General features: G+C 33.0%; 2 protein-coding genes across 3 annotated transcripts; both read right to left on the minus strand.

Moving 5' to 3' along the window:
- Positions 1-1,586: 1,586 nt before the first annotated feature.
- LOC130828585 (cold-responsive protein kinase 1-like) lies at positions 1,587-3,020 on the minus strand. Its single transcript, XM_057694549.1, has 3 exons — positions 2,921-3,020; positions 2,127-2,236; positions 1,587-1,955 (listed from the first exon to the last, which is right to left on the minus strand). Exons 1-3 carry the CDS (start codon positions 3,018-3,020, stop codon positions 1,587-1,589), a joined length of 579 nt encoding a protein of 192 aa, XP_057550532.1.
- A 16,090-nt stretch (positions 3,021-19,110) lies between these two features.
- Positions 19,111-23,511, minus strand: LOC130796899 (cold-responsive protein kinase 1). 2 transcript variants are annotated; one of them, XM_057659328.1, is made up of 8 exons: positions 23,373-23,477; positions 22,453-22,498; positions 22,224-22,349; positions 21,709-21,824; positions 21,400-21,610; positions 20,987-21,224; positions 20,712-20,862; positions 19,111-19,666 (listed from the first exon to the last, which is right to left on the minus strand). In XM_057659328.1, the coding sequence occupies exons 3-8, from the start codon at positions 22,291-22,293 to the stop codon at positions 19,298-19,300; spliced, it is 1,155 nt and encodes a 384-aa protein (XP_057515311.1). In that variant the 5' UTR covers positions 22,294-22,349; positions 22,453-22,498; positions 23,373-23,477; the 3' UTR covers positions 19,111-19,297. The 2 variants fall into 2 exon arrangements, with proteins under 2 accessions (XP_057515311.1, XP_057515310.1); XM_057659327.1 differs by lacking the exon at positions 22,453-22,498 and having other exon boundaries at positions 23,373-23,511.
- Positions 23,512-26,243: the final 2,732 nt, after the last annotated feature.

The following is a 26,243-nucleotide window of genomic DNA, read 5'->3' on the forward strand; positions in this document are numbered from 1 at the left end:
CTTTATAAAAGTTATTTTGTTTATTATAATTGTAACGTTAGATAAAAATGACGTTAAAATTATCTTCACAATTTTCATGTTGGAAAGATATACAACTAACTAAGTACTTATTTCGTCTTATAAGATACGCGTTTTATAATTTAGGGTAGCGACATTCGTTTTTTGAAAAGCTCATTCAAACGTGCGAAACGTTCGTATAAATTATATTGATTTGCTTACTGAAATGTAGAAGAATTAAAAACTCATTTGACTGATTTAACAAGATACATGTATTCAATTAAGATGATTATAACGTCCTGTTTTTAAAGAAAAATAATTACGATGGCTAAAAAGACGTTAAATACGTGTTTTTTGAGATCTATTGATGAGTTTTAGGGTTCAAGTGATATACTCAATATGTTGAGATACTTTGAAAACTAAAATTTTATTTGAAATGAATTCTAACATTGAAATTACTCTAAAAATTGATATTAAATCTGTCAAAACGGGTCGGTTTCCGGTCGGGTCATTTTCGGTCGGGTAATTATCGGGTCGGTCATGTTTCGGATTAAGTCGCTTTCGGGTTTTGTCGGGTCGGGTCCCGGGTTCATTTTCGGGTCGGATCAAATTTTCCCAGGTCTAATCATACGCCTATGCGCGTCTTATGTGCTTCATTACCAAGGCCGGTTGTTAGCCTATTTCGGATAGCCGATCGTTTAAGGCCTTAAAAAATAAGGAACCTCAAATTTAAAATGGTATTATTCATGTCTAATTCTAAGCAATAATTTTTAAGTAATTTTTTGTAAACTTTTTTATATTTGAATTAATTTTAGAATATAATATTACAATACATTTAATCTTGAATCATTTTTCTTAAAGGGAAAAAATTTTATCTTTTGATACAATGAAAGACCCCATTTCGAAAAACATCGAAAAAATAAATAAAGGCCTCCATAATCTTTACTCTGTCCTTGTTCATTACATATTTACCTCACTTTCTTTTTAATTTTTACCGTTAAATTTGCATCATTTCTATTTTTGATCATGATTCACACTTATTTTTATTTTCATATGCATATTTAATTTACATTTTCCTCTAATCCACACATTTTTATCATTTTTCCATAAAATAACATTTTACCCACTTTTTTCAATTTTCCAATAAATTGCCAATGGCAATTGTCATGGGATTAGAGGTAGTATAATCTTGATTCTCGGGATGAATTTTAAATTTTCCATTCTGATAAGAATTATTCTAAATAAATCCACACATACGTCCAACTGGCAACCATAGTAAACAGGTAATGTGAATGGGATTTTCTCATAGTAATAGTTTAAAACCTGTTTTGACTTTAATATTAGTCGCCTAAAAGACACTCTTAGATTTGACCGGGAAAAGTTGAACACCCAAAACTCAGCATTTACATCAATAATTTGGCTGTCCATAAACTCACTCAGCAATGGCCGATAATTATCACCATTACTATTTACTATCCAATTATCCATTACCAGTTTATTATAACAAAAATCAACTAACTCAAACTTATGTGCACCTGCCTTTAAGAACATTGAGATAAGATTGTCTTAGTAATAATATGTTCTAGAGATTAAATACTCCTTTCGTAAACGGCTGTGAATGTCAATGTGGCACTAGTTGATGCACCTGATGAAAACGTCGAGTTGTTCATGCTGTCTGAACTGTCAGTAAACACAGTTTTAGGATCTCGGGGATTTCGAACAACTAGTTCCGAAAGATCAGAGATTAAACCTGGTGCTGTTATCTTCATTTCATCGATACTTACTACGCCTGTTAGCATCTTCACCACAGTAGACATGGATGGTCGCAGCTTCGGAGCATCTTGGGTACAAAGCAGACCGACCTTCAGAAACTTGCAAGCCTCCTCTACATCATACTTCCCTTCTAATGTGTCGTCTATCAGTGCTACTAGCTCATTTTTCTGATAGTGTTCCCATGTCTGACAAAACAAATTTATGTTCTATAATTAACTTTGGCTGGAAATACTTTATGAGGAAGATCTCACATCACTAAATTAGTGGGTTGTGGACTTGAATATAATATTTGGTGGGTAATCCTCACTAAATTTATAAAGGATGGATCACTGAAGGGAACAGCACCGAAATTTTACAATCAAAGTTTTTAATCTATGTTCAATATGATGGATTGGTGAGAGAAGAGGATGCGCTAAGTAATAGTAGTACAATTTAGTCAATGTTTTGGATGAGCTGCGTTCTTCAACTAAAAATATCTGAACTTTAGCTCAAAGCTTAGGAATAAAACTTTTAATACTTTGTTTGGATAAGAATTTTGAGATAAAAGGAAGGGTGAATGATAAGAACATTTTACTTATTTGTTTAAGAGAAAAAGGAATGGAAAGCATGAGAAAACCCACTTTCTTTCTAAATGTTTTTACTTATGGAGATATTTTATGGTTAAAATAATGAGGGAACTAATCCATTCAAACCCCTTCTTTTCAAATCTATTCCCTCTAAATTTGTTATTCTAACAAAAGACATGGTATCCTGTTAAATCTCTTCCTTTTCTTTCCTTCTAATTCGTTCTATTCAAAAAAGTGTAAAAGAAGAAGTCTAGTTTAGTTGCTTTAAGATATGAACTCTTAAGCAAAAGATTAAATACTAGACAAAGAAATTGGCTTTATTTAGGATAAATCGTTAGCTGTTAACACCTAAAGCTAAGTTAATTAGAAGTAAACTATTTTTCTTTACTGGGTTCGCTCAATAGGTTTTGAAGCTTATAAAGTAATCCCACTCAAGTTTTGCACTCAAGTGTAATTAGGCTTACTAGACACAACATGATAACCTGACACAAACTTGAGACAACCATACTCAACACACCTTACTTGATAGGCGCTAGCGCTATAACATGCTCCACAAATAACCTCTCATGACATGCATCACAAACCTTCAAATTTCAGCTCAATCAAATCTGAATTTTTTATACTACCATCATCTATTAATATTTGGAACAAACCCAATACGATTAAGGCAAGTCCATAACTCATACATAAGGGACTACACGATGTTCACACAAAGCTAACCACATGCCTAACATTTTTTGATAAAGTCAAGCAGACTATGTTTCTGTAAACCAGTTTAAATGTAAAATCCTACTTGCACATTCAACTACATATTGTAAACTTTTGGTTGAGTTGGTGATTCAATGATCAATCCATGTTCATTATTTTTTTGGCAATCAAAGTGACTGTAGAGCTATTTCAAAGTGACTGTAGAGCCACAAAGGCTATCTTTTATAGAGAGGTATTTCCTGGCAATCCATGTTCATTTGTGAGGAACATTAGTGGAGCTTCTTGCTTGAAATTTCTTATGAACATAGCAAAATTATCAATACAATTGTGTTCCATTGTTTTGGTGAGTTTTACAGTCGTTGAGTGGATTTTCCTACCGGATTTTTCCACCTTCCAAAATTCTTCAATTTATCTTGATTTGTCAAATTTTCATTTTTAATTGTTCTTACTCTAATTATTAACCAACTAGTATAAAAACCCGTGCAATGTACAAAGTTCTAAGTATGAAGATATATAAAAATATAACTTTTAAAGATATTTAATAATAACCATACTTTATACTAAAGATGAAATAATAATTGTTAAGATATGTTAATATTACATTGTTTATCTGTGTAATAACTTAAATAGTTTGTAGATGAACTTGAATATCAGGAATGAACTTGTCTTGTAAATTAAATATAATTGATTTATTCATTCATCTATTACGTATAAATTCTTTTTTTAATAGATCATGTTATCTTTGTTGTTTCCTAACGTCGCTCCACACTTATAATTAAATTCTCCATAAAACACAAAAAACTTATACAACGGTGCTAAACTTGAATTTACGAAACTAATTTGAAGTATATAATCTCATCATTATTTGTATTTGGACTAAGTTGCTAATTGTTCTTTTGTTTAAATGGTCAACCTCTACGACGCTTAAGTAGATTTTGATCATTCATTTGAAATTTACTTTTCATATCACTATATTTCTAAACAATAACATAAATAAACCTATTAAAACTATTAGACATTTTATATAAAACTAGTTTAGAAACCAGTGCAATGCACAAATTTATAAAAATCGACATATGTAAATTTTAATTTATAAATAAAGGGTAAATTATATATTCATTATCAGATTTCAAATTTCAGTATTTAACAATTTGATAATAGACATTTAGATGTATATATTGATGCAACTAAACATATATATATTTTACCAAATTTAGATTTATAAATAAATTATTGTTTGTTAATTTCTCATAACAACTGTTTATAAGGCTGTAAGATTCAACATTAAAATAATGCTAAATTTACATTTGATAATTTCCTTATATATGTGTTCATTATAGGTATCAAATATTTTAATGCTATATAATGTAAAAAATGCCAAATTACATTAGAAATAGTTTAAATTCAAAACTCTTTTAGTATGTAACTTTTCTTTTTATAAAAAAAATTTCATTATTTTATCCAAGTTTTATTTAGTTTACATCTAAATAGTTTTTGGCCCACTAAAATCTTGACATTTGTCTGGGTAATTAAAAGAATGCCACGTGGAATTTGGCAACTCTTTTAATTAGGTGTATGATAGTTTTTGGCCCACTAAAATATTGACATTTGTTTGGGTAATTAAAAGAGTGGCACGTGGAATTTGGTAACTCTTTTAATTAGTTGTATGATTTAAAATTGTTTAGCATGTAATTTATCTCTTTTTTTTAAACATTTCATCATTTAATCTAAGGTTTATTTAGTTTACACCTAGGTAGTTTTTGGTCCACTAAAATCTTGACATTTGTCTGGGTAATTAAAAGAGTGCCACGTGAAATTTGGCAACTCTTCTCTTTTAATTAGTTGTATGATATTAAAAATGAAACTAATGATTTTATTAATCTAGTCATTAATTAGTCTTACAAATATTATAAATAATCAAGACACTTTTAGTTAAGTACTTTTGGTAAACTGCAACCATGTTACAACGACGACAAAGCTAATGAGAAAATTTATGGCTGACATTTTCCTAATTATAAGTAAATATATATTGTAAGATATAAAATATAAATAAAAATAAAACCATGTATTTTGGACTATTATTTATGTCAATTATGTCATTTAACTAAGTAACTATTCTAGAAGGGTCATCTCTTTTGCCTCGTTATTCTTTTTTTATACTATTATTGTTATGTTATTATTATTACTATTCTGAAAGACTCCAATAAAATGATACAACTCGTATTTAAAAATAACCAATTATGTCATTTGAAAGCACACAATGAATTACTCACAATAACATTTCATTTCATTTTCCCAAGTCTAGAAGAATCTAAATGCTTTTTAATTAATCGGTCATTTGAAAATAATTTGCTTCCAAAAAAATCCTTAAAAAAGTCCAATTTCATATTCAAATTAATTAAACCACTATGGTGGATAAATTTTAATAAATGTATAATCCAAGTTATTTTTGAACCTTATTTATATCATTCGATGCAGTAAAAATTCAGCTGATTAGTCTTATAATTGTATTTAAATTATTTAGTTTATAAAGATAGTAATCTTACGGTATGTAATAAAATTCAAATCAATAATTTATTTAATGTAGCCTAGTCTAAGCCAAAATCATTCAAAATATTTTTTTTATAAATGGAAAATTACTTCGTAATTATAGGATGGCTAAAAATGACAGGTTGGTTAATTTTTTTGCCACGTAAAGCCAACATCATAAGGATGACATGTTGAATTTTCCAATTTTTTTTATTAAATTGTATGATTGCTCTAACACTCTTTACTGATAGCCATGAAAAGTGTACCTATCACAAGTTGCTAGAAGCCATTAACCAAACAGGCACATGCACACCAATAAGAACCACTCGAGTCAGCACCAACATATTGTTTTTTATGGTCCCTCCATCTTATGTATTAATCTATCGCCCATCCATCCTCCGTACTTGTTTGCTAATCAAAGCCTAATAGATTGATAAAACACCTAGAACTAAGCCATAGCAACTTGATTATGGCTGCGGACCGACACTTTAAAAGTTGCGTATCCTAAAGAGGGATCTACCTCCATTTTAGCTTTAATCAAAAATATAGTAATTCAATGCCTAAAATTAAGATTCTATTGAGATAATTGAGATATTCTGTAATTGAGATAATTATGGTATATCATTGACTAATAGGTTTGGGTAGGATTTCATGGGATTTTGCCTTGTATTATGGGATAGTGTTATATTTAGTTTTCCATATTTATCTCTTAGGAGATTTCTAGTGTATTCCTCTTTATATGGCCAAATTGGTGCCAAGGCCAAGCACACTTTCTGCGGGATTCACAAATTCCTTGCATACCATTTTCATATTGCTTTGATTTTATCATGGTATCAGAGCCTACCAATTAATTTTTTTTACAGCAAAACAATGGTGAAATGATAATACTTCACTGCCTCCTCCTACAAAAATAGAGCTCAATTCTCCATTTTACCTTGGTCCTCAAGATAGGCCAGGGGATTTCATAACCTCTCAACGTCTCAAACTCGATAACTATAATGATTGGTCTCACGCCATTTACATTGCTCTGTCTTCCCGACGAAAATTTGGTTTTCTTGATGGTTCAATCATGGATTTTTCTACTCCGTGTACAAAGGATGATTGGGTAACCATCCACTGTATGCTTGTTTCTTGGATTATGAATACCATCGAGCCTGAGGTTAAATCAATGCTCTCACACTATGACAATGCCAATAAATTATGGGATGATTTAAAGGAACGTTTTGGTGTTGTTAATGGCCCTCGTATACAACAACTTAAATCCGATATTAATCGATGCGAGCAGTCCAAAACCATGCCTGTGGCTGTCTATTACAGCAAGTTGTCGATGCTATGGGACGAACTTGATAAACACGAACCATTAATTTCTTGCAAGTGTGGCAATTGCATTTGTGAAATTGGGAAGCAACACGCTGAAAGGCGTGACAATGATCGCCTACAGCAGTTTCTTCTTGGATTATATTCTAAATATTATGCCTCTCTTCGCTCTAACCTCTTGTCCAAGGACCCTTTACCTACCTTGAACAGGGCATTTCAGCAGGTGGCTCAAGAAGAACGGGTGCGTGGTATTTCTCGGGTCAAAGATGACCCTCCTTCAGCTGTTGGTTTTGCTGTACGGGCTGGAAGAGGGAGAGGTACTGGAGCTGTTGACAGACCCGTGTGTGAGAAGTGCAAGAAAATAGGACATGAGACTGCTCAATGTTGGTCTGATAAAGTTTGCAATCACTGTCAAAAGAAGGGCCACGTAGAACGTCGTTGCTTTGAACTCCATGGATACCTTGACAACAGGAATGATGGAGAGAAGTCCGGGAAGCCAGCTGGACGAGGACGTGGTGTCCCTGCTCGTGCCAATGCTGCGTCTGGCAGTAGCAACATCCTTGCATCACAATCTCCCAATGATGCCTCGTTTGGGGCAGTGTTTACTCCGGAGCAATGGAAAGCCATTACGGGCCTTTTTGGTAATAATAAAATTCCAGAAAATCGTTTGAATGGTAAGTTTGATAGTACGTCTTGGATTATTGATACGGGTGCCACTCATCATGTAACTGGTGAGAAGTATTGGTTGTTTAATGAGACACAGATTAATTGTCCCGTTGGATTACCCAATGGTGACACGATTTTTGCTTCCCTTACGGGTTCGGTTCGCTTGTCCGACACAATCACTCTTCGTGATGTTCTTTACGTGCCTAACTTAAGCTGCAATTTACTTTCTGTTACTCAACTTAATGATGATTTACAAACAATTGTTCAATTTAATAATTCTATGTGTGTCATACAGGACCAAGCGAAGGAGCTGATTGGAATGAGAGTTAGACGGGACGGACTGTACTATTTTAGCAAACCGGAGGTGGTTCAACATGTGTCAACTGCTGGAAATACATCAACTTTGAATTTGTGGCATAGAAGAATGGGGCATCCCTCCGAGAAAGTAGTTAAGTGCCTTCCCCATGTTAGTAGCAATAAAAGTCATTTAGATAAGGGATGTGAAGTATGTTTCCGCGCTAAACACCATTGAGATAAATTTTCTTTAAGTGATAATAAGAGTAGTAGAATTTTTGAAAAGGTTCATTGTGATTTGTGGGGTCCCTATAGACATGTTTCATCTTGCGGGGCTCGTTATTTTTTGACTATTGTAGACGATTATTCCAGAGCTGTTTGGATTTATTTGTTGAATGATAAGACTGAGGTTTTTCAAATGTTTATGTCTTTTGTTGCAATGGTTGAAAGGCAATTTTCTCAGACTCTTAAAATCGTACAAAGCGATGATGGCACCGAGTTTAAATGCTTGCTTCGTTATTTTACCGTCGTGGGTATTTTATTTCAAACCTCTTGTGTGGGTACGCCACAACAAAATGGGCGTGTTGAGCGTAAACATAAACATATTTTACAAGTTGGGAGGGCTTTACGTTTTCAAGCACACTTACCTATCTATTTTTGGGGGGAATGTGTTCTAGCTGCAGCCCATCTAATAAATCGTACCCCAACGCCTCTATTACAAAATAAAACTCCCTTCGAGATTTTGTTTAATAAGCCTCCTTTGTATGATGCACTCCGTATTTTTGGTTGTTTGTGCTTCGTTCAAAACCAAAAAACCCATGGAGATAAGTTTCCTAGTAAGAGTCGAAAGTGTGTTTTTCTTGGCTACCCTTATGGGCAAAAGGGGTGGAATTTGTATGATCTTGACACTCATGAATTTTTTGTGTCTCGTGATGTTAAATTCATCGAGGATACTTTCCCATTGGCTTGCTCGGATGATGTAAATTTTAAGTCTGATAATTATAATACAAATGAAGAAATACATGTTGATTTTGCGGCCTTTGATGAGAATAATAATGTTGGGGATGAAGACTTGAATGTTGATGTAAATTTGGGATCGAATGATGCTTTTGACACTGGACACTTGGGTGAACAGCAGCATCCAACGTCTAATGGTGAAGTCCGTCACGCCTCGCAGCCAGCTTCTGTTTCAGAGGCAGAAGGCGCTGGCTGTGAACCCCAGCAGCCGCCACCTATTGTTCAAGCACCGCCACCCTTTGATAATCTTACTGCCCAGTCCGACACCTCTGCTGGATCAGAGCAGGTACAGCAGCCCACTCAAACAAACTTGGGGCGTGGCTTTCGGGAAAAGCATCCTAATGTTAAATATCGAGATTTTGTCTTGGGTACAGTTTTTGCTAATAGTCCGTCCCCCTCTACTTCGTCGTCCAATCCTCCTTCAGGTACTCCGTATCCTTTAGCACACTATATTAAATGTGACAACTTTTCTGTAAATTATCAAAAGTTTATTGCAGCTGTTATTACAGACAAAGATCCGAAGTCCTTTAAGGAAGCAATGAAATCTGTTGAGTGGCGAAATTCCATGAAGCAAGAAATTCAAGCGCTAGAAGATAACGATACTTGGTCTTTGGAGCCTCTTCCTCCTGGTAAGCGTGCTCTTGGTTGTCAATGGGTTTATAAAACCAAATTTACTCTAACGGTGATGTTGAAAGATTGAAGTCCAGATTGGTAGTATTGGGTAATCATCAGCAGGCGGGTATTGACTACAATGAAACATTTGCACCTGTAGCAAAAATGACAACAATACGAGCCTTTCTTGCCATTGCAGCTTCCAAAAATTGGGAGCTCCATCAAATGGATGTTCATAATGCGTTCCTACACGGCGATTTAGATGAGGTAGTTTACATGAAACTTCCACCCAGATTTCATAGTTCAAATTCATCCTTGGTTTGCAGACTGAGGAAATCATTGTATGGCCTCAAACAAGCCCCCAGGTGTTGGTTTGCAAAGCTAGTTACGGCTTTGAAAGAGTATGGTTTCTTACAGTCTTATTCGGATTACTCCTTATTCACCTTTACTAAGGCTAGTGTTCAGATTAATGTCTTAGTCTATGTTGATGATCTCATTATTTCTGGTAATGATTCCGCTGCACTTCGTGTCTTTAAAGCTTATCTCTCTGATTGCTTCAAGATGAAGGACTTAGGTCCATTGAAATATTTTTTGGGGATTGAGGTGGCTCGCAGTTCTGCAGGCTTGTTTTTGTGTCAACGCAAGTATACGCTTGATGTTATTTCTGAAGCAGGTTTAATGGGAGCAAAGCCAAGCGGTTCTCCAATAGAGCAAAATCATAAGCTTGGTTTAGCTAATGGTCATCTTCTTGCAGATCCCGAGGCATATCGAAGGCTTGTGGGACGTATGATCTACCTTTCAGTCACTCGCCCTGATCTAGCATACTCTGTTCATATTCTCTCTCAATTTATGCAAGCACCCCGCATTGATCATTGGGATACAGCTCTTCGTGTGGTTCGTTACTTGAAAGGCACGCCCGGACAGGGTATTTTATTACGTGCTGACAGTGACTTGACTCTACAAGGATGGTGTGATTCAGATTGGGCTGCTTGTCCTATCACTCGTCGTTCACTTACAGGCTGGCTAGTTTTTTTAGGCCAATCTCCAGTGTCGTGGAAAACAAAGAAGCAAAATACAGTGTTTCGCTCTTCTGCAGAGGCTGAGTACAGGTCTATGGCTGCTATCACTTGTGAGTTGAAGTGGCTAAAAGCTTTATTGTTGAGTCTCGGTGTTCATCATCCTAAAGCCGTTAAGGTGCTCTGTGATAGTCAGTCGGCGTTACATATTGCGAAGAATCCGGTGTTTCATGAACGTACGAAGCTCATCGAGATTGATTGTCACTTTGTTCGAGATGCCATCAATGAAGGACTTATTTCTCCTTCTTACGTTTCTACCGACTCACAATTGGCGGATATATTTACAAAGGCCCTTGGAAAACCGCAATTTGATTTTCTACTCTCCAAGTTGGGCATTTACGATCCTCATGCTCCAACTTGAGGGGGTATTGAGATAATTGAGATATTCTGTAATTGAGATAATTATGGTATATCATTGACTAATTGGTTTGGGTAGGATTTCATGGGATTTTGCCTTGTATTATGGGATAGTGTTATATTTAGTTTTCCATATTTATCTCTTAGGAGATTTCCAGTGTATTCCTCTTTATATGGCCAAATTGGTGCCAAGGCCAAGCACACTTTCTGCAGGATTCACAAATTCCTTGCATACCATTTTCATATTGCTTTGATTTTATCAGATTCTTAAAGAAGTTAACTCCAAGATCGAACTTGATATACTTTGAAATTTGAGCCGTATAACTGAATAAATTTTTATTTTGTATATAGATGAAACACGTCATTCACCATGCTTGTTTCTGATGAATCTGCATTATTGTTTATTCGGTGTTTTGTTGAGTTAATTGATCATTTTATTCGGTTCTTGTTCCTAAATGGGCTATAACCAACACTCACACAATATATGCGTAATTCTAGCTCTATGAGTAACTTTTGTATTTTGGTATCCTTTGTTGTTTCATTTTCTTATGTTATGTGCTAGTGGATGTAAATTTAAATTTCTTTTCCTGATTTTTGTCAATCTCTTTATGTAATGTAACAGGGACATTACAAATGAGGGAAAAGAATTGTTTTTTGACCATGGTGCTCCTTACTTCACCATTGAAAACACTGTTGTTTTGGATGTAATTAAGGAGTGGAAGTCAAGAGGTCTGATTGCTGAGTGGAAAGAAAAGTTTGGAGCTTTTGATTGCATTTCTAAAAGTTTCATTGATTCTGGGGAGGTAAGTGTCTCTATGCTTCTGTTCCATCTAGTATTTACATCATTCTTTCTCTATGATATCAAAGAAAGATATAGAGATCTTCAAAAGCACCTGAGTAAGTTTAATACAGAGTGCAATGGATTTCTATTAGTTGTCCACTAAGGTACAAATATATTGATGGGTTGATGCAGCAAGTGTTTGACTAAGAATAGGATGAATAACTGAGGACTCACTAAGGAAAAAAGAAAGATGTTAACCTTACACTACGATTAATCTACTCTCACTTTATTTGCGCACTAGGCAGGTAGAAACCGTACAAATTTAGATTTCTGTGCCCTGGGTAATATGTTTCAATGCACTGCACCTTTGACTTTGTACGAATTTGCTTCTCTCGTCACTTGCATGGTTAAGCTACGGTTGCTAACAGTTCTCATGAATATAAAGAGAATCTGCAAACTCTTAGTACATATTTTTCAATTTTAAAAGAATGGTGTCAAAGATGTTTGCAAGAGGCGGTAATTTAAACTTGTTGAAAAGCAGATTTTCCAGCTTGCCTATTCATATGCATCCTTTATATCATCTTGTGTGACTTATTAAATCTTAAATTAGAAAAACAAACCATGATTTTCATAAGGGTTTGATTGGGTCAAGTGAAAGTCAGTTGCGAACCCAAGGATGCTGGAAGTTTGGTGCAACTCCTTGTTCGATTTCAAAATTAAGAGTGGTTTCATTGTCTTGGTTTTTCATGACATTTGGTTTGAGGATTAAATTAAAAATCAAACTTTTAATTCAATGTTAAATCAAAATGTTCTTATCTAGAAATCTATCAATTCTGAAATAGTAGCTTGAATGGTGGCTAAAAATTGAAATGTTATAGTTTTGAGACTTTCTAAAGATTGAGAAGAAGATTAAATTTTTGGAGTTTTGTCAAGTCTTTCTTTTGAAGAGGTTTCTTTGGTGAATTTAAGGAAATTGTTGGAGGATTTGGCAGCTTGGAAAGAGTGGCTTCTTTTGTGTTACGAAGTTCAGAAACTCTTTGAAAGAAAATTTCTCATCCTTTACCCTGGTTCTTACATTTTTGAAGACATTTTACAAATTGTTACAGCGAAAAACTTGAGCTCATGTTGGAGAGGAGCAGAATCTAAGGATGTTTTTAGTGATCTTTCCTACTTTAGTTGGTGAACTTTGTGCTAGGGATGAAGAGCATATAAATCATCTTTTTTTCTTTACTTGGTTTCTCACTCTTTGGCACTTCTCGCAAGCTTTTTCCTAGGAGCTCTAAAGATTTTCTTGTTTTTAGAAGAGAAGGATGATAAAAATGTGGCGTGCTGAAGTGTGAAGTTGGTTCCTCTTAGGCCTAGGCAATTCGGTGCTTATCTTCCCTTTGTTCCTTGTTTCGGCATTCAAAAGAAAAAAAATATATATTTTCTTGTGTTCCATCTAATCTTTTGATCAAAGGGTAAATTTAATCGAATTGTTAATTATAGATTCTATATACAAGATTTCTAATATCAATTATATTTTATGTATGATGATATCCTACACATTGTAGGAGGATTGAATATTTTTCTTTTATATATAAAAATTTTCTCTAATATTCCTTTAATAAACTATAATTTGTTAAAAGGATTAAGAAAAGAGCTTCATGATCAATATTCTTTAACAAAATTTAAATTTGTTATAAGAATTAAGAATTTAAAGTTATATTGATATTTAAATAAATTTCTTATGGTCTATTTTCTCTAACAAAATTTCAATTTGTTAGATGAAATTTAAACGGTATGGATCAAGTAATGTAGTCATCTAAGAATTTATATATCCGTTAGCAAAATTTGATTTGGTTGAAGAATAATGTTATATTTATAAATATGTCTTGATTTAAAAGGGTGAATTGATTTTGTAATTCTCTACAAAATTTTAATTTGTTAAGAGAATTAAGTATTAAATTTAGTTATCATAATTTATGAAATTGTAAGTCTCTTGAAGGATTTGGTGATTGTGACCTTGCTAGAGTTTTTGGGTTATGAGATTTAAATGGTTAATCATTTGAGTAATGTATATATAATAATAATAATAATAATAATAATAATAATAATAATAATAATAATGATTAAAAAAAAAATACTTTTTCAGGCAGCAGCAGTTCTGTCTCGGTAAAGGTGCCGATCCGGATACGTTACCCGTGTTTCATTGTTTTATGTACCGATGCGTTAAAAACTCGTTAAACGGTTAAAATAATTAAAAATAGTAATTGTATGTTAGAAAATATGAAAATTGGTACCCAAGGTAATTGATGCGTTCCGGACGCAGTGGCGAAGTCGGATTTTTCATTTGAATTTTCTAAATTGACCGAACTGTTCGTTGAAGTTTCTGGTTAATATGTAAAGTTTAGAACTAATTGGATGTAAACATTTAAAATTATCAAGTCTTAGTAACATTTGAGTAGTATGGAGTGGATTAAAGGTGTAAAAACGTTCTAATACGTGGTCATTTTGTGTGTGTGTTATTTAGGACCTCGATTTATAAGAGGGCGAAATTTCTATCGTGATTAAATATCGCTTGGTTGCAGCGCTTAAAGGTACACGCTTAGACCATAATGTGGTTGTGCAAGTAGTGTTGTTTCATTTCTAATCAAGGCATCGTAAATCACATAAGGATTAGACATCTCAAATAATTTGAAATAAATTAATTGGAAATTGAGAATTTTTGTGCTTGTCACCCAAAGGGGTTGACGTTTGGTTGTGTTATGTTACCCAAAGGGGTTAACGTATTGGTTTGGATTATTACAATTATTGTTCCCATGGCAGTTTTGGATCATTACGGTCACCATGGGGGTATGCATACTTTAGCATTTGACGACCCGAACAGGACGGGCAACGTCTTAGGTCAGTGGTTGCCTTGGGATTAGCTCTCCCAAATGTATTCCACCAAAAGGATTGGTTTATACTTGAACGACCCGAACAGGACGGACAACGTTACAAGTTGGATTAACTAATAAAGAATCTATTTGAGCCTATGCATGCTAGGATAAACATATTGCTTGTATTCAACTTGATTGATATTTGAATGAAGTCTCTGACGTGTATTGGTTTGTTTTCTTTGGAACCTACTGTGTGTTGTCATGCGACGACTAGTAGGTTGATTGCAGGTGGGGTCTGGAGTGAGGTCTCGACTTAGAACCCGTAATCATCAATACTATGCTTTTACCCTTTTGTATTGGATTATGAGTAGAAAGAAACTCTGTACTTATGTAACAGGAAATAGTGTAGTTTTCTTTTCGCTTTCGCTTATTTCAATTAGTTTGTCTAGAGGCCTTTAGGCTCTCGAGTTGTACGTAAGAGCTTCCGCTGACTTATTTTTCTTTCACGCTGGTACTGTTTTCCTTTTTAGCTATATTTCTTTATCGATGGAACGTTGACGATCCTAGGGAAAAGTCTTCTCTAGAGTCCAAAGAGTGAACCGAAATTTGTATTTTCATATGGATTTCCGGGTCACTTAAATCGGGCCGTTACAAATTTTCTTGTAACATTATACAATACTTATGATTTCTACGTGTATTTCACTAATTTTATTTTGACATTTTTAAATGCTTTTGGTTTTTATATTTTTTCCACCTTTTCATTTTTTTTTATTGTCGTTATATTTTTCACTAACGTTATTATTCAAATATAAAATCTCGAAAACAGATTCTCAAATGAGACGGTCTCACAGTGATATCATCTCTATTACACTGACCTAATATACACTTATTGTCTTAAAGAAATCACTTATAACTTTAAAATGATTACTTGCAATTTTGAAGTGACAACTTTTTATAATCTTAAAGAGATCACTTTTAAACTTAAAATTATCACTTACATGTTACAATCTTAAAGTGATTATTTAGAGACATTGGCTAATTATATGAATTCGTTTCATGATGAGACGGTCTCAAACAAAAATTGTTGTATCTGCATAGTCTATTACTCCCATCTAAAAGTATCAACTTTTCTTAAACGTTGTGAGAATTCTAAAACATCATAGAGGAACACAGAGTGTATTTTTATAATGTAATTTTATATGGATTATGTTAAGATATAGACAAAAACATAACTTTGATGCTATCATATTGAGCATTTTTTGCTAACACCGACAAAAGATTTTTTTGCCATTTCTTTCTCCTGCCTATTTTATCATGCTCACTCCTATTCTAATTAAATATCTCTTTTGATAATGCATCAAATTTTTTTAAAAAAAGGATCGATGAAACCACGTAGAAGGAGTGACTAAGGAAAAAAGTAATAATTTAATGATTATTGTGCAAATAGTTGAATCTCATTATGTAAGGCATAAGTGAAATAGGTTATCAATAAACTCTATCTAAGCTGCTTGCTTTTCTTTTTTTTTTTGCTTTCTTCTTTTTTTCTTCTCTCTTTAAAAAATTCCTAATATCTATAGTTGGTTTGAGGTCATCATTAATCTTTTGGTTGATGCTAAGCCCTTAACCCTGAGGTTTTGGATATTTGTTTTGAATATTCCACGTGTTAACCCTGAGGTTTTGGGTTTTTCACGTTGTATTCAAAACTTTTAAAAAATCTACGCGATAACCCGTAACCTGAGGTTTACCAAATTGTTCCACTGTGACCTTTTTGCACATAAAAACGTTAGTAAACGTTAATTTCGAAGCTTTAAGGTTGTTGTACGCCTATTTATGCGACTCACAATTTCAAATGTCATCAATTTCAACCTTTTCACCCAAAACATAAACCCTAACTCTACCATTTGGATTTGGGAAAAAAAATATGATTCAGATGAAAGATGGTAGAGTTAGGGTTTATGTTTTGGGGGAAAATGTTGAAACTGATGACATTTAAAATGGTGAGTCGTATAAATAGACGTAGATCAGCTTTAAAGCTTCAAAATTAACGTTTATTAAGTTTTTATGTGCAAAAAGGTCACGGTGGAATAAATTGTTAAACCTCAGGGTTACCATGTGGATTTTTTAAAAGTTTTCATTAGCACGTAAAAAACCCAAAACCCCAGGGTTACCACGTGAAATTTTCCTATTTGTTTTCTCCCTATAGGAGAGTTGCTTTACCCATAATTCTATCCATATATTGGGTTTTGATCCCACTCCTCGTGATATTTTGGGGTTATGAATTTTGTTCTTTAGATGATTTGTTGGTGGAGATTAATGCGATAATGCAGCAGACATCAAAATTGCAATTACCATCAATAACATCAAATTCAATTCTATCTCAAGACTACAACAAATCGATAACCCCCTCGTAGAAGACTATAACAAATAGCAATGTGGAAGAGGAAATTCAGAATTGTCAGATCTATCATAGTTTTATTAATTTTAAATTGTATTTGGTTAAAGTTGTTACGTACTTGCTGATTTTTATCTCTTATGTAGATGTCGTATGACTCTTTAATAATAAATTATGTACTATTCAAAAAAAAGTAGAAAAAAGTTATCAGATAAGAAATAAAACATTTAATGTGATATAGAAAAAAGTTATCAGATAAGAAATAAAACATTTAATGTGAATATAGTATCTAGCCTACTTTGGAATGGATGGAACAAATCTTTGGCAGCGACCTTTGAACATGTAGAAATTTTCATATGGTCCTTTTGATGATGTTCATCTTTGAGTGAACTTTCACCCTTACACGATGCAAGCAGCTTTACTGCATCATACGTAAACCTGGGAAAACGGTCGGTCGGTCGGGTTTTGGGTCGGATCAATTTCGGTCGGGTCATTTTCGGGTCGGGTCAGTTTCGGATCAGGTCAGTTTCAGGTCGGATCACTCTGGGTTTCGGGTAGGTTCGGATTGACCCAACGGGTTACCATAAAATATTAGAATATCCAATCGACTAATTCAACATAAAAAAAATCATTAAAATGTCTAAAAAAAATCATTAGAGAAATTACATGTACGATTTTCAAAAAATAGTTGGTATGTCAGGTTCGTTTAAGTGCAAGAAAAATAGGGGAATTAATACTTATTTTGAAAGACTTCTAAGATACGCGCTTTATAAAAGTTATTTTGTTTATTATAATTGTAACGTTAGATAAAAATGACGTTAAAATTATCTTCACAATTTTCATGTTGGAAAGATATACAACTAACTAAGTACTTATTTCGTCTTATAAGATACGCGTTTTATAATTTAGGGTAGCGACATTCGTTTTTTGAAAAGCTCATTCAAACGTGCGAAACGTTCGTATAAATTATATTGATTTGCTTACTGAAATGTAGAAGAATTAAAAACTCATTTGACTGATTTAACAAGATACATGTATTCAATTAAGATGATTATAACGTCCTGTTTTTAAAGAAAAATAATTACGATGGCTAAAAAGACGTTAAATACGTGTTTTTTGAGATCTATTGATGAGTTTTAGGGTTCAAGTGATATACTCAATATGTTGAGATACTTTGAAAACTAAAATTTTATTTGAAATGAATTCTAACATTGAAATTACTCTAAAAATTGATATTAAATCTGTCAAAACGGGTCGGTTTCCGGTCGGGTCATTTTCGGTCGGGTAATTATCGGGTCGGTCATGTTTCGGATTAAGTCGCTTTCGGGTTTTGTCGGGTCGGGTCCCGGGTTCATTTTCGGGTCGGATCAAATTTTCCCAGGTCTAATCATACGCCTATGCGCGTCTTATGTGCTTCATTACCAAGGCCGGTTGTTAGCCTATTTCGGATAGCCGATCGTTTAAGGCCTTAAAAAATAAGGAACCTCAAATTTAAAATGGTATTATTCATGTCTAATTCTAAGCAATAATTTTTAAGTAATTTTTTGTAAACTTTTTTATATTTGAATTAATTTTAGAATATAATATTACAATACATTTAATCTTGAATCATTTTTCTTAAAGGGAAAAAATTTTATCTTTTGATACAATGAAAGACCCCATTTCGAAAAACATCGAAAAAATAAATAAAGGCCTCCATAATCTTTACTCTGTCCTTGTTCATTACATATTTACCTCACTTTCTTTTTAATTTTTACCGTTAAATTTGCATCATTTCTATTTTTGATCATGATTCACACTTATTTTTATTTTCATATGCATATTTAATTTACATTTTCCTCTAATCCACACATTTTTATCATTTTTCCATAAAATAACATTTTACCCACTTTTTTCAATTTTCCAATAAATTGCCAATGGCAATTGTCATGGGATTAGAGGTAGTATAATCTTGATTCTCGGGATGAATTTTAAATTTTCCATTCTGATAAGAATTATTCTAAATAAATCCACACATACGTCCAACTGGCAACCATAGTAAACAGGTAATGTGAATGGGATTTTCTCATAGTAATAGTTTAAAACCTGTTTTGACTTTAATATTAGTCGCCTAAAAGACACTCTTAGATTTGACCGGGAAAAGTTGAACACCCAAAACTCAGCATTTACATCAATAATTTGGCTGTCCATAAACTCACTCAGCAATGGCCGATAATTATCACCATTACTATTTACTATCCAATTATCCATTACCAGTTTATTATAACAAAAATCAACTAACTCAAACTTATGTGCACCTGCCTTTAAGAACATTGAGATAAGATTGTCTTAGTAATAATATGTTCTAGAGATTAAATACTCCTTTCGTAAACGGCTGTGAATGTCAATGTGGCACTAGTTGATGCACCTGATGAAAACGTCGAGTTGTTCATGCTGTCTGAACTGTCAGTAAACACAGTTTTAGGATCTCGGGGATTTCGAACAACTAGTTCCGAAAGATCAGAGATTAAACCTGGTGCTGTTATCTTCATTTCATCGATACTTACTACGCCTGTTAGCATCTTCACCACAGTAGACATGGATGGTCGCAGCTTCGGAGCATCTTGGGTACAAAGCAGACCGACCTTCAGAAACTTGCAAGCCTCCTCTACATCATACTTCCCTTCTAATGTGTCGTCTATCAGTGCTACTAGCTCATTTTTCTGATAGTGTTCCCATGTCTGACAAAACAAATTTATGTTCTATAATTAACTTTGGCTGGAAATACTTTATGAGGAAGATCTCACATCACTAAATTAGTGGGTTGTGGACTTGAATATAATATTTGGTGGGTAATCCTCCTAAAACCATATGACCTCATCAAGTGCGTATACAATGGCATTGCCCGTGGGTTTAAGGGCCCTAGCCCACGGGAGCCCTATGGGTGTGTCCACATGAATGGGCCTACAGGGTGATCATGTGACGAATTTTCACGGCGTAACAGATAACAAGTGTAACATCAACTCATACAAGAAACAGTATATAAGCAACTTATACTCCTTAATCCTGTCCCATTCAAAAACTATACAATTATACCGACACCCAGCATGTAAATTTTGTCACTTAGTTGGGCCAACAACCTAATTATTTGCCATCTGCCTGTGGTGAAAAGTGATATTCCTAAAACCCTCCCTTTCATAGACAAGGAATCATTGCCACTTCATTGACCCAAGAAAAGGAAGGTGGGGAAATAGATATGTGAGGTTAATGAATGACTTGAATTAATCCTCAATAATGCAAAGCTGAAAATTCAAAGGAACATCATCTTGAACTTACATATTCATTACTGAATGTATACGCAGGGGCCCCAAAATAAGATTTCTCAAGGAGTAAAGGAACAAGTTTTAGGATATTAGGGAGGATGAATGAAATTTTCTACCAATTTTAAAATTTTTGAATATAGCATTTACAACCCCCCCCCCCCCTCCCCCAACCACCACGCGCACACCCTTTTATTCTAGCCCAATTTCAAAGCAAAGAAAAATATTGCAAATCGTTAAACTTACATTCTATCAATGCACAGAGTAATCTCCAAATCTTACTCCATCCTAATCCATATGTAAAGGTGCATGGTGACATTCGATAGATCTAAATCTCCAACAACTGATCATAGCATAGATACCTTAAAGGGCCAGATTTTATTGTGAAAAGAAACTAAATGAAGAGTGACCGACAGAGCAAGATACATGAAAAAAAATCTGTTTTATAAATAAAAGAAGCTTGTACCCGTTCTAGAAGATATCTTTCGCCATTTGGCAATCTGTTATTTGTGTTACATCTGCCACTGACGATTTCCACCAGGAGCACACCAAAACTATATATATCTGCTTTTCGAGTTAGCTGCCCCCTTACTGCATACTCCGGTGCCAGATAACCTCTGGAAAAGAACGAAAAAATAGAATTTCAGACTTAATGCCACTTCAAAATTAGATGATTATATATATCATATGTACGAAATTGAAACTAAATGAACCAAAAGATTTAGAAGCATAATTACTTACAAAGTGCCAGCAACTCGAGTACTAACATGAGTGGCATTGGGAGGCATAAGTCTCGCAAGGCCAAAATCTGCAATTTTGGGAGTGAGGTCTTTGTCGAGAAGGATATTACTTGCTTTAATATCCCTATGCACTATATGTGGTCGTACTTCTTCATGAAGAAAAGCAAGCCCACGAGCTATTCCTATGCAGATACGTGTACGTGGTTTCCAACTAAACTCAATGCCACAGTTCCCGCTGCCTAAAATTATAGAAACTTAAGTCAAATTCATTAATTTGCTCGCACGCTTTAAGATAACAGAAACTCAAAAGGGAATTCTGAAAGTATGCATAGCAGGCCTTGCACCCTCACCCATCATGATTCTAGCATAGATGAGTATGAAGGTGGTAAGATGGACAAAAAAAAAAGTAATTACCTAATAGAGTCTGTGCTAGGCTGTTGTTTTCTAGATAGTTGTATACCAGTATCCTACGTCCCCCCTCCACACAACAGCCGTATAACTTCACCAAGTTTTCATGTTGTACCTCTGAGATCACCTTTATTTCAGTTAGAAACTCACGAACGCCTTGTTGTGATTCAGAAGACAGAACTTTAATTGCTGCAACCTTCCCATGTTTAAGTTTCCCCTGTAAACACAAATTTATTTTGTTCATTTAAAGGACATCAAATGTCATTCAAGATAATATTCTGTGCATTCATGGTAATGTGAAAGCCATGTTGTTACCTTATAAACAGACCCAAATCCACCTTCTCCAATTTTGTTTACAGGACTGAAGTCGTCAGTAGCAGCGCTTAGTTCCTTGTAAGTGTACAGCTTAACATTTTGACAAGCTGAGAATTCTGCAATCAGAAACATATCACTTAGAAACCCTTCAAACATGAGAAAAGAAAAGCAGCGCATAAACTAATCTTACGAAACAGTGATTTCATTATTATGCAGAATACTTGTAAAATGAAAGAGTTGAATTATCAAATTGATTGAAGGAGAACAGAGAGTACGTTGCAAAGGAGATGAACGTTAGAGATGGATTTAATTAAATTTCATTAGTTTTCAGGCATTTTCTTCTTACTTATTCTTTCAATATACCTCAAATCTCATGATGGTTAAAATGTGATTGATACTTTCTAAAAATGGAATCACAAAAGCAAAGTGTAAATTGGTTATGGATTCCACCATTCCATTCCTTTTGCAAGTTTTAAATCATGAAAACAGAACACCAAACAAATTGTAGAGTTTACCTTCAGATACATCAGAGGTTTTGACAGCAGACTCTACTCTTCTACCAAACAAGCAAGGGAAACAAGTCATAACTTAGGCAAAGAGATTCCTTTATTCCAAATAAGCTATCATAAATCACCCAAAAGCTGCAAAACAGAAATTGTTCAAACATTAATCTATTTCCATACAGAACAAAAAGTGGATAATTTGTACAGCACATTGGAAAAATAGACGAGAGAGAAGCTTAGCTAGAAAATTGCATTGCAAAGTTACATTCAACATTCATCGACCAGAACTGAAAAATACATTCAATGCCATTCCATTACGATGATATCATCAAGTCACTCCTAGATAGGGTTTTGGGTTCATATGTAAGCTACTTTACCATTGTTAGTGATAACAAAGAAAAGTTTCTATTGAACCTTGTAGCAAATATCACTACAACTTATTGGGCCCAATGAATAAGAAACATGAAATGTTAAATTGATAAAGAAAAACGTAATGAAAAAAAAAAGAAGCATAAATTGAAATTTGGAGAGAAATCAAGATTGAGCCTTAATCATGTTTTGGCAATCTTACCCAAAAAAAATGCATTTCAACAAATTGTTTATTTTGGCAATCTTCAAATTCTACCTTATATAGTTACCAAACTTAAATATCATAATTCACAGGACTTTGTATAATAAGTACAAAATACTGGAAATCAACTCTTGCTAACCAAATAAAAACTTGTAATTATTTAAACTACTAGGGATTTTGTGATCATAAATATCGCATTCATATGCCCAGAAAATGCTATCCGGAAAGCAATTCTTATTTTCATGGATTCCATAAGTTGATCGAACATCCGTTTCCTTTATTCCATAAGATACTAAACATTGAAACCTTCATAGTAGAAGCTAAACATAATCAGATCCTAAACTGTAAAGATGAGTTCACAAATCACTCCAATTTCGTACCTTACAAGTTACAACCCTTAAAGTTGTATAATGTAGCCAAAAATGACTCAATAATGAATTTAATAATTCAAGAAAACAAAATCAAGTTTCAAAATTCAATCCTAAAAACTAGAGAAATAAACGAAAATTACAGAAACAATTGATGAAGACCAAAAAAGGAAAATTAAAGAAAAAAAAAACAAGGATGTAAATGAAAAAAGCAAAGAATACCTCTGAAAGATCCAATGTAGAAAAAAAGTAGAGAGATGGAGAAAAAGAAAGAGGGAAATGGAAGTGTTGATGAGTTGAAGAAGAAGAAGAAGTAGAAATAGTCTACGAATTAACTAAAAAAAAAAAAGTTGGTAATAAAAATGATTATTTAATACTAAAAAGATGATAAGTAATTACACGGAAATAACAAAAATGATTATTCAAAACTCAAAAGATAATAAGACGGAATTAAAAGGTTTTTGTAGTATGAAAAGAAAAAACAAATATAGATAAATTATTAGTCATAATAATACTCTTTTGAATTTACATTAATTGGCCCATTTAATTCTTATATTATATTTTCTCGGTTTCACTATACTTGTAATATTTGATTTTTTATGCAATCTAATGCTTTATATTAATAATTTTTATATTGAACTATAAACACTAAAAATTATAAAAAGTTAATATTATTAAAGTATTCAATTAGACGATTCAAATAAGATTTCACTGGACTATACACATTAATCGCAATATATAAAATAAGCTTCAACAATAAATAGTATTAATAATAGAAATGTAACGATTATTTCAGAACAGAGAAAGTATCTAAATAATTATTCTTGCAAGTACCTCTTCTCTTAAGGATATTCTCGAGCCGATGGAATCTTTGGTTTTATTCTTTTTTATGAGTATAAGTTATCGCCTTTATTCCTTTCCAGACCTTAGCCATAGTTTTCTATAGGGCGGATACATTTGGTACGATGATAATGATGATTAAGTCTAAATTAATAGTCTAATTTAATCTTAAATATTTCTAATTATATAATTAAAATTAGAAAAAATTAATATTAACAAATTTTAATTGAGACGAATTAAATAAAATTTAATGTAACTATATTTGAACATTTAGATTATTAACAAAATATAAATTAAAAGTAAATGATTAATATCTTAAAAAATGAATTGGATTAATTAGTCTGAAATAGAGGGTATAAAGTTGTTTATATTTAATTGGATGGATTATGGTTTTCTCGTTTGATAAATGGATTCCAGTGTTGGATTTGTCAAGTCAAGAGACTCAAGATCATGAATGCCTGAAATTCCAATTTCCGTGCAGACAGACAACTATTTGTGTTTAATGTTTTGTTAATATGAACAAATTGACCTACTTGTTGACCAGCTCATTTGTTGATGGCTGACCAAATCGATACAATAACAGACCACGACAAGTAATTTTTTTTTTTTTTTTTTATAAACTTAAATAATACTCTCTCCCATTCACCATATATATTCTATTTGACTTTTTATTAACTTTTATCCCTTCAAATAGAACCACATGTGTAGAAGAAAGGGTTTAATTTATAGTAAGGTTTAACATATGTGTAGAAAAGAGAATGTAATTTATAGTCAAATGAGACCACATGTGTAGGAGAGATAGTCTAATTATGGTAAAAAAAATACTAAAAATAACAATGCAACATTTAAGATGACTTGACTCAATATGAAAGGACACGTGTACTGAAAAGGAGGAAAGATAATATAATAATAATAATAATAATAATAATAATATAATTACTATTGTAGTCTATAAGGCTATAAGCCTATAACTATAATACAATGTGGATGCTTTCAAGTGGTTGCCTAATCCATATTTTCTAATTTTTATTTATTTATTTATTATTTTCAAATGTCAAGTGTAGTTGTCAGCTTATACATTTCCTTGTCGTTTTCTTTTTCTATACATATATTTTCTACCACTTTGATGTTTTCATTAAAAACAATTTTTTAAAAAAAATCTAATAATTTATTGATAAAAATGTCATCCGACATTAACAACATATTATTAATTGAACAAATATATAATAACTTTGATCAAAAAAATTTTTAAAGAAAAATTTAATGATCATTATGAAACAGATTTAACATTAAAGTCTTCCCTCTATATTATTGTTTGATACAGCCTCCGAAGGGTCTTTAGATCTAGTGTAGCTTTGAAATAATGATAAGTTTGGCATTATTGACTATATTAGCAGAACTAGCACCCGTGATGATGTCTTATATCTTTTTATCATCGAATTGATAACAAAACTCTAAACTCTCACCGTGAGAGACTTTAAACCTAATATATGGATAGATTGAATGAATAAATGGATAAAATAACTCTATAATATAGAGAAAATGAATATTATTTGTAACTAAAAATGAAAAAAGCAAAACTAAAAAAATTAGAGACTTACCATCAACCATAAAGTTCATAGTTGCCCAAAGTTAACAATAGAGACTAGAATATTTTTTAGAGAAAAAAGTAGGAGAGAGAAGAGAGACTAGGGCTTTCCCACTATAAGAAAATAAAATAAATATGAATCCATCCAAAAAAGATGAGACTCTCACTAAAATTAATTAATTCTTTTAAAAAGTAAAGTACTACTACCTTCGTTCTTTTAAGTTCTTCCACCTTACTATAATAGGTAGTTTCATAAGTTCTTCCACTTTAGAATACTTTCTATTATTTTTAGAAAGTTTTTATCCCACTTTTACCTCTTAAAACCCCCCCTTTTCTTTTAATGTACCCGAAATCATCCGGATACATTTATTACTCCTTCTTGGGCTTTGCATTTTGCATTATTACGCCTACTGCCTTCATGAACGGTCATTTCTTCCTCCTCCTCTTGAACGGTCATTTCTCTTCCTACATGAACACTATTTTCATGGCTTTTCCCACTGTTTGTTCTTCATTTTTAGTGCATTTTAACTGCATTAAAATGTAGATCGATTTATTCTCATCATTTTGAGGTTCGTTTTGTTTGTTTTGGCAAAGTTTCGAAATTTAAAGCCCCCTGTTCTGGAATCCGCCATTAACTTCTCGTTGAACCTTAAAGGATTTGCAAT

Source organism: Amaranthus tricolor, chromosome 12 (assembly GCF_026212465.1).
Source record: "Amaranthus tricolor cultivar Red isolate AtriRed21 chromosome 12, ASM2621246v1, whole genome shotgun sequence".
Taxonomy (NCBI): domain Eukaryota; kingdom Viridiplantae; phylum Streptophyta; class Magnoliopsida; order Caryophyllales; family Amaranthaceae; genus Amaranthus; species Amaranthus tricolor.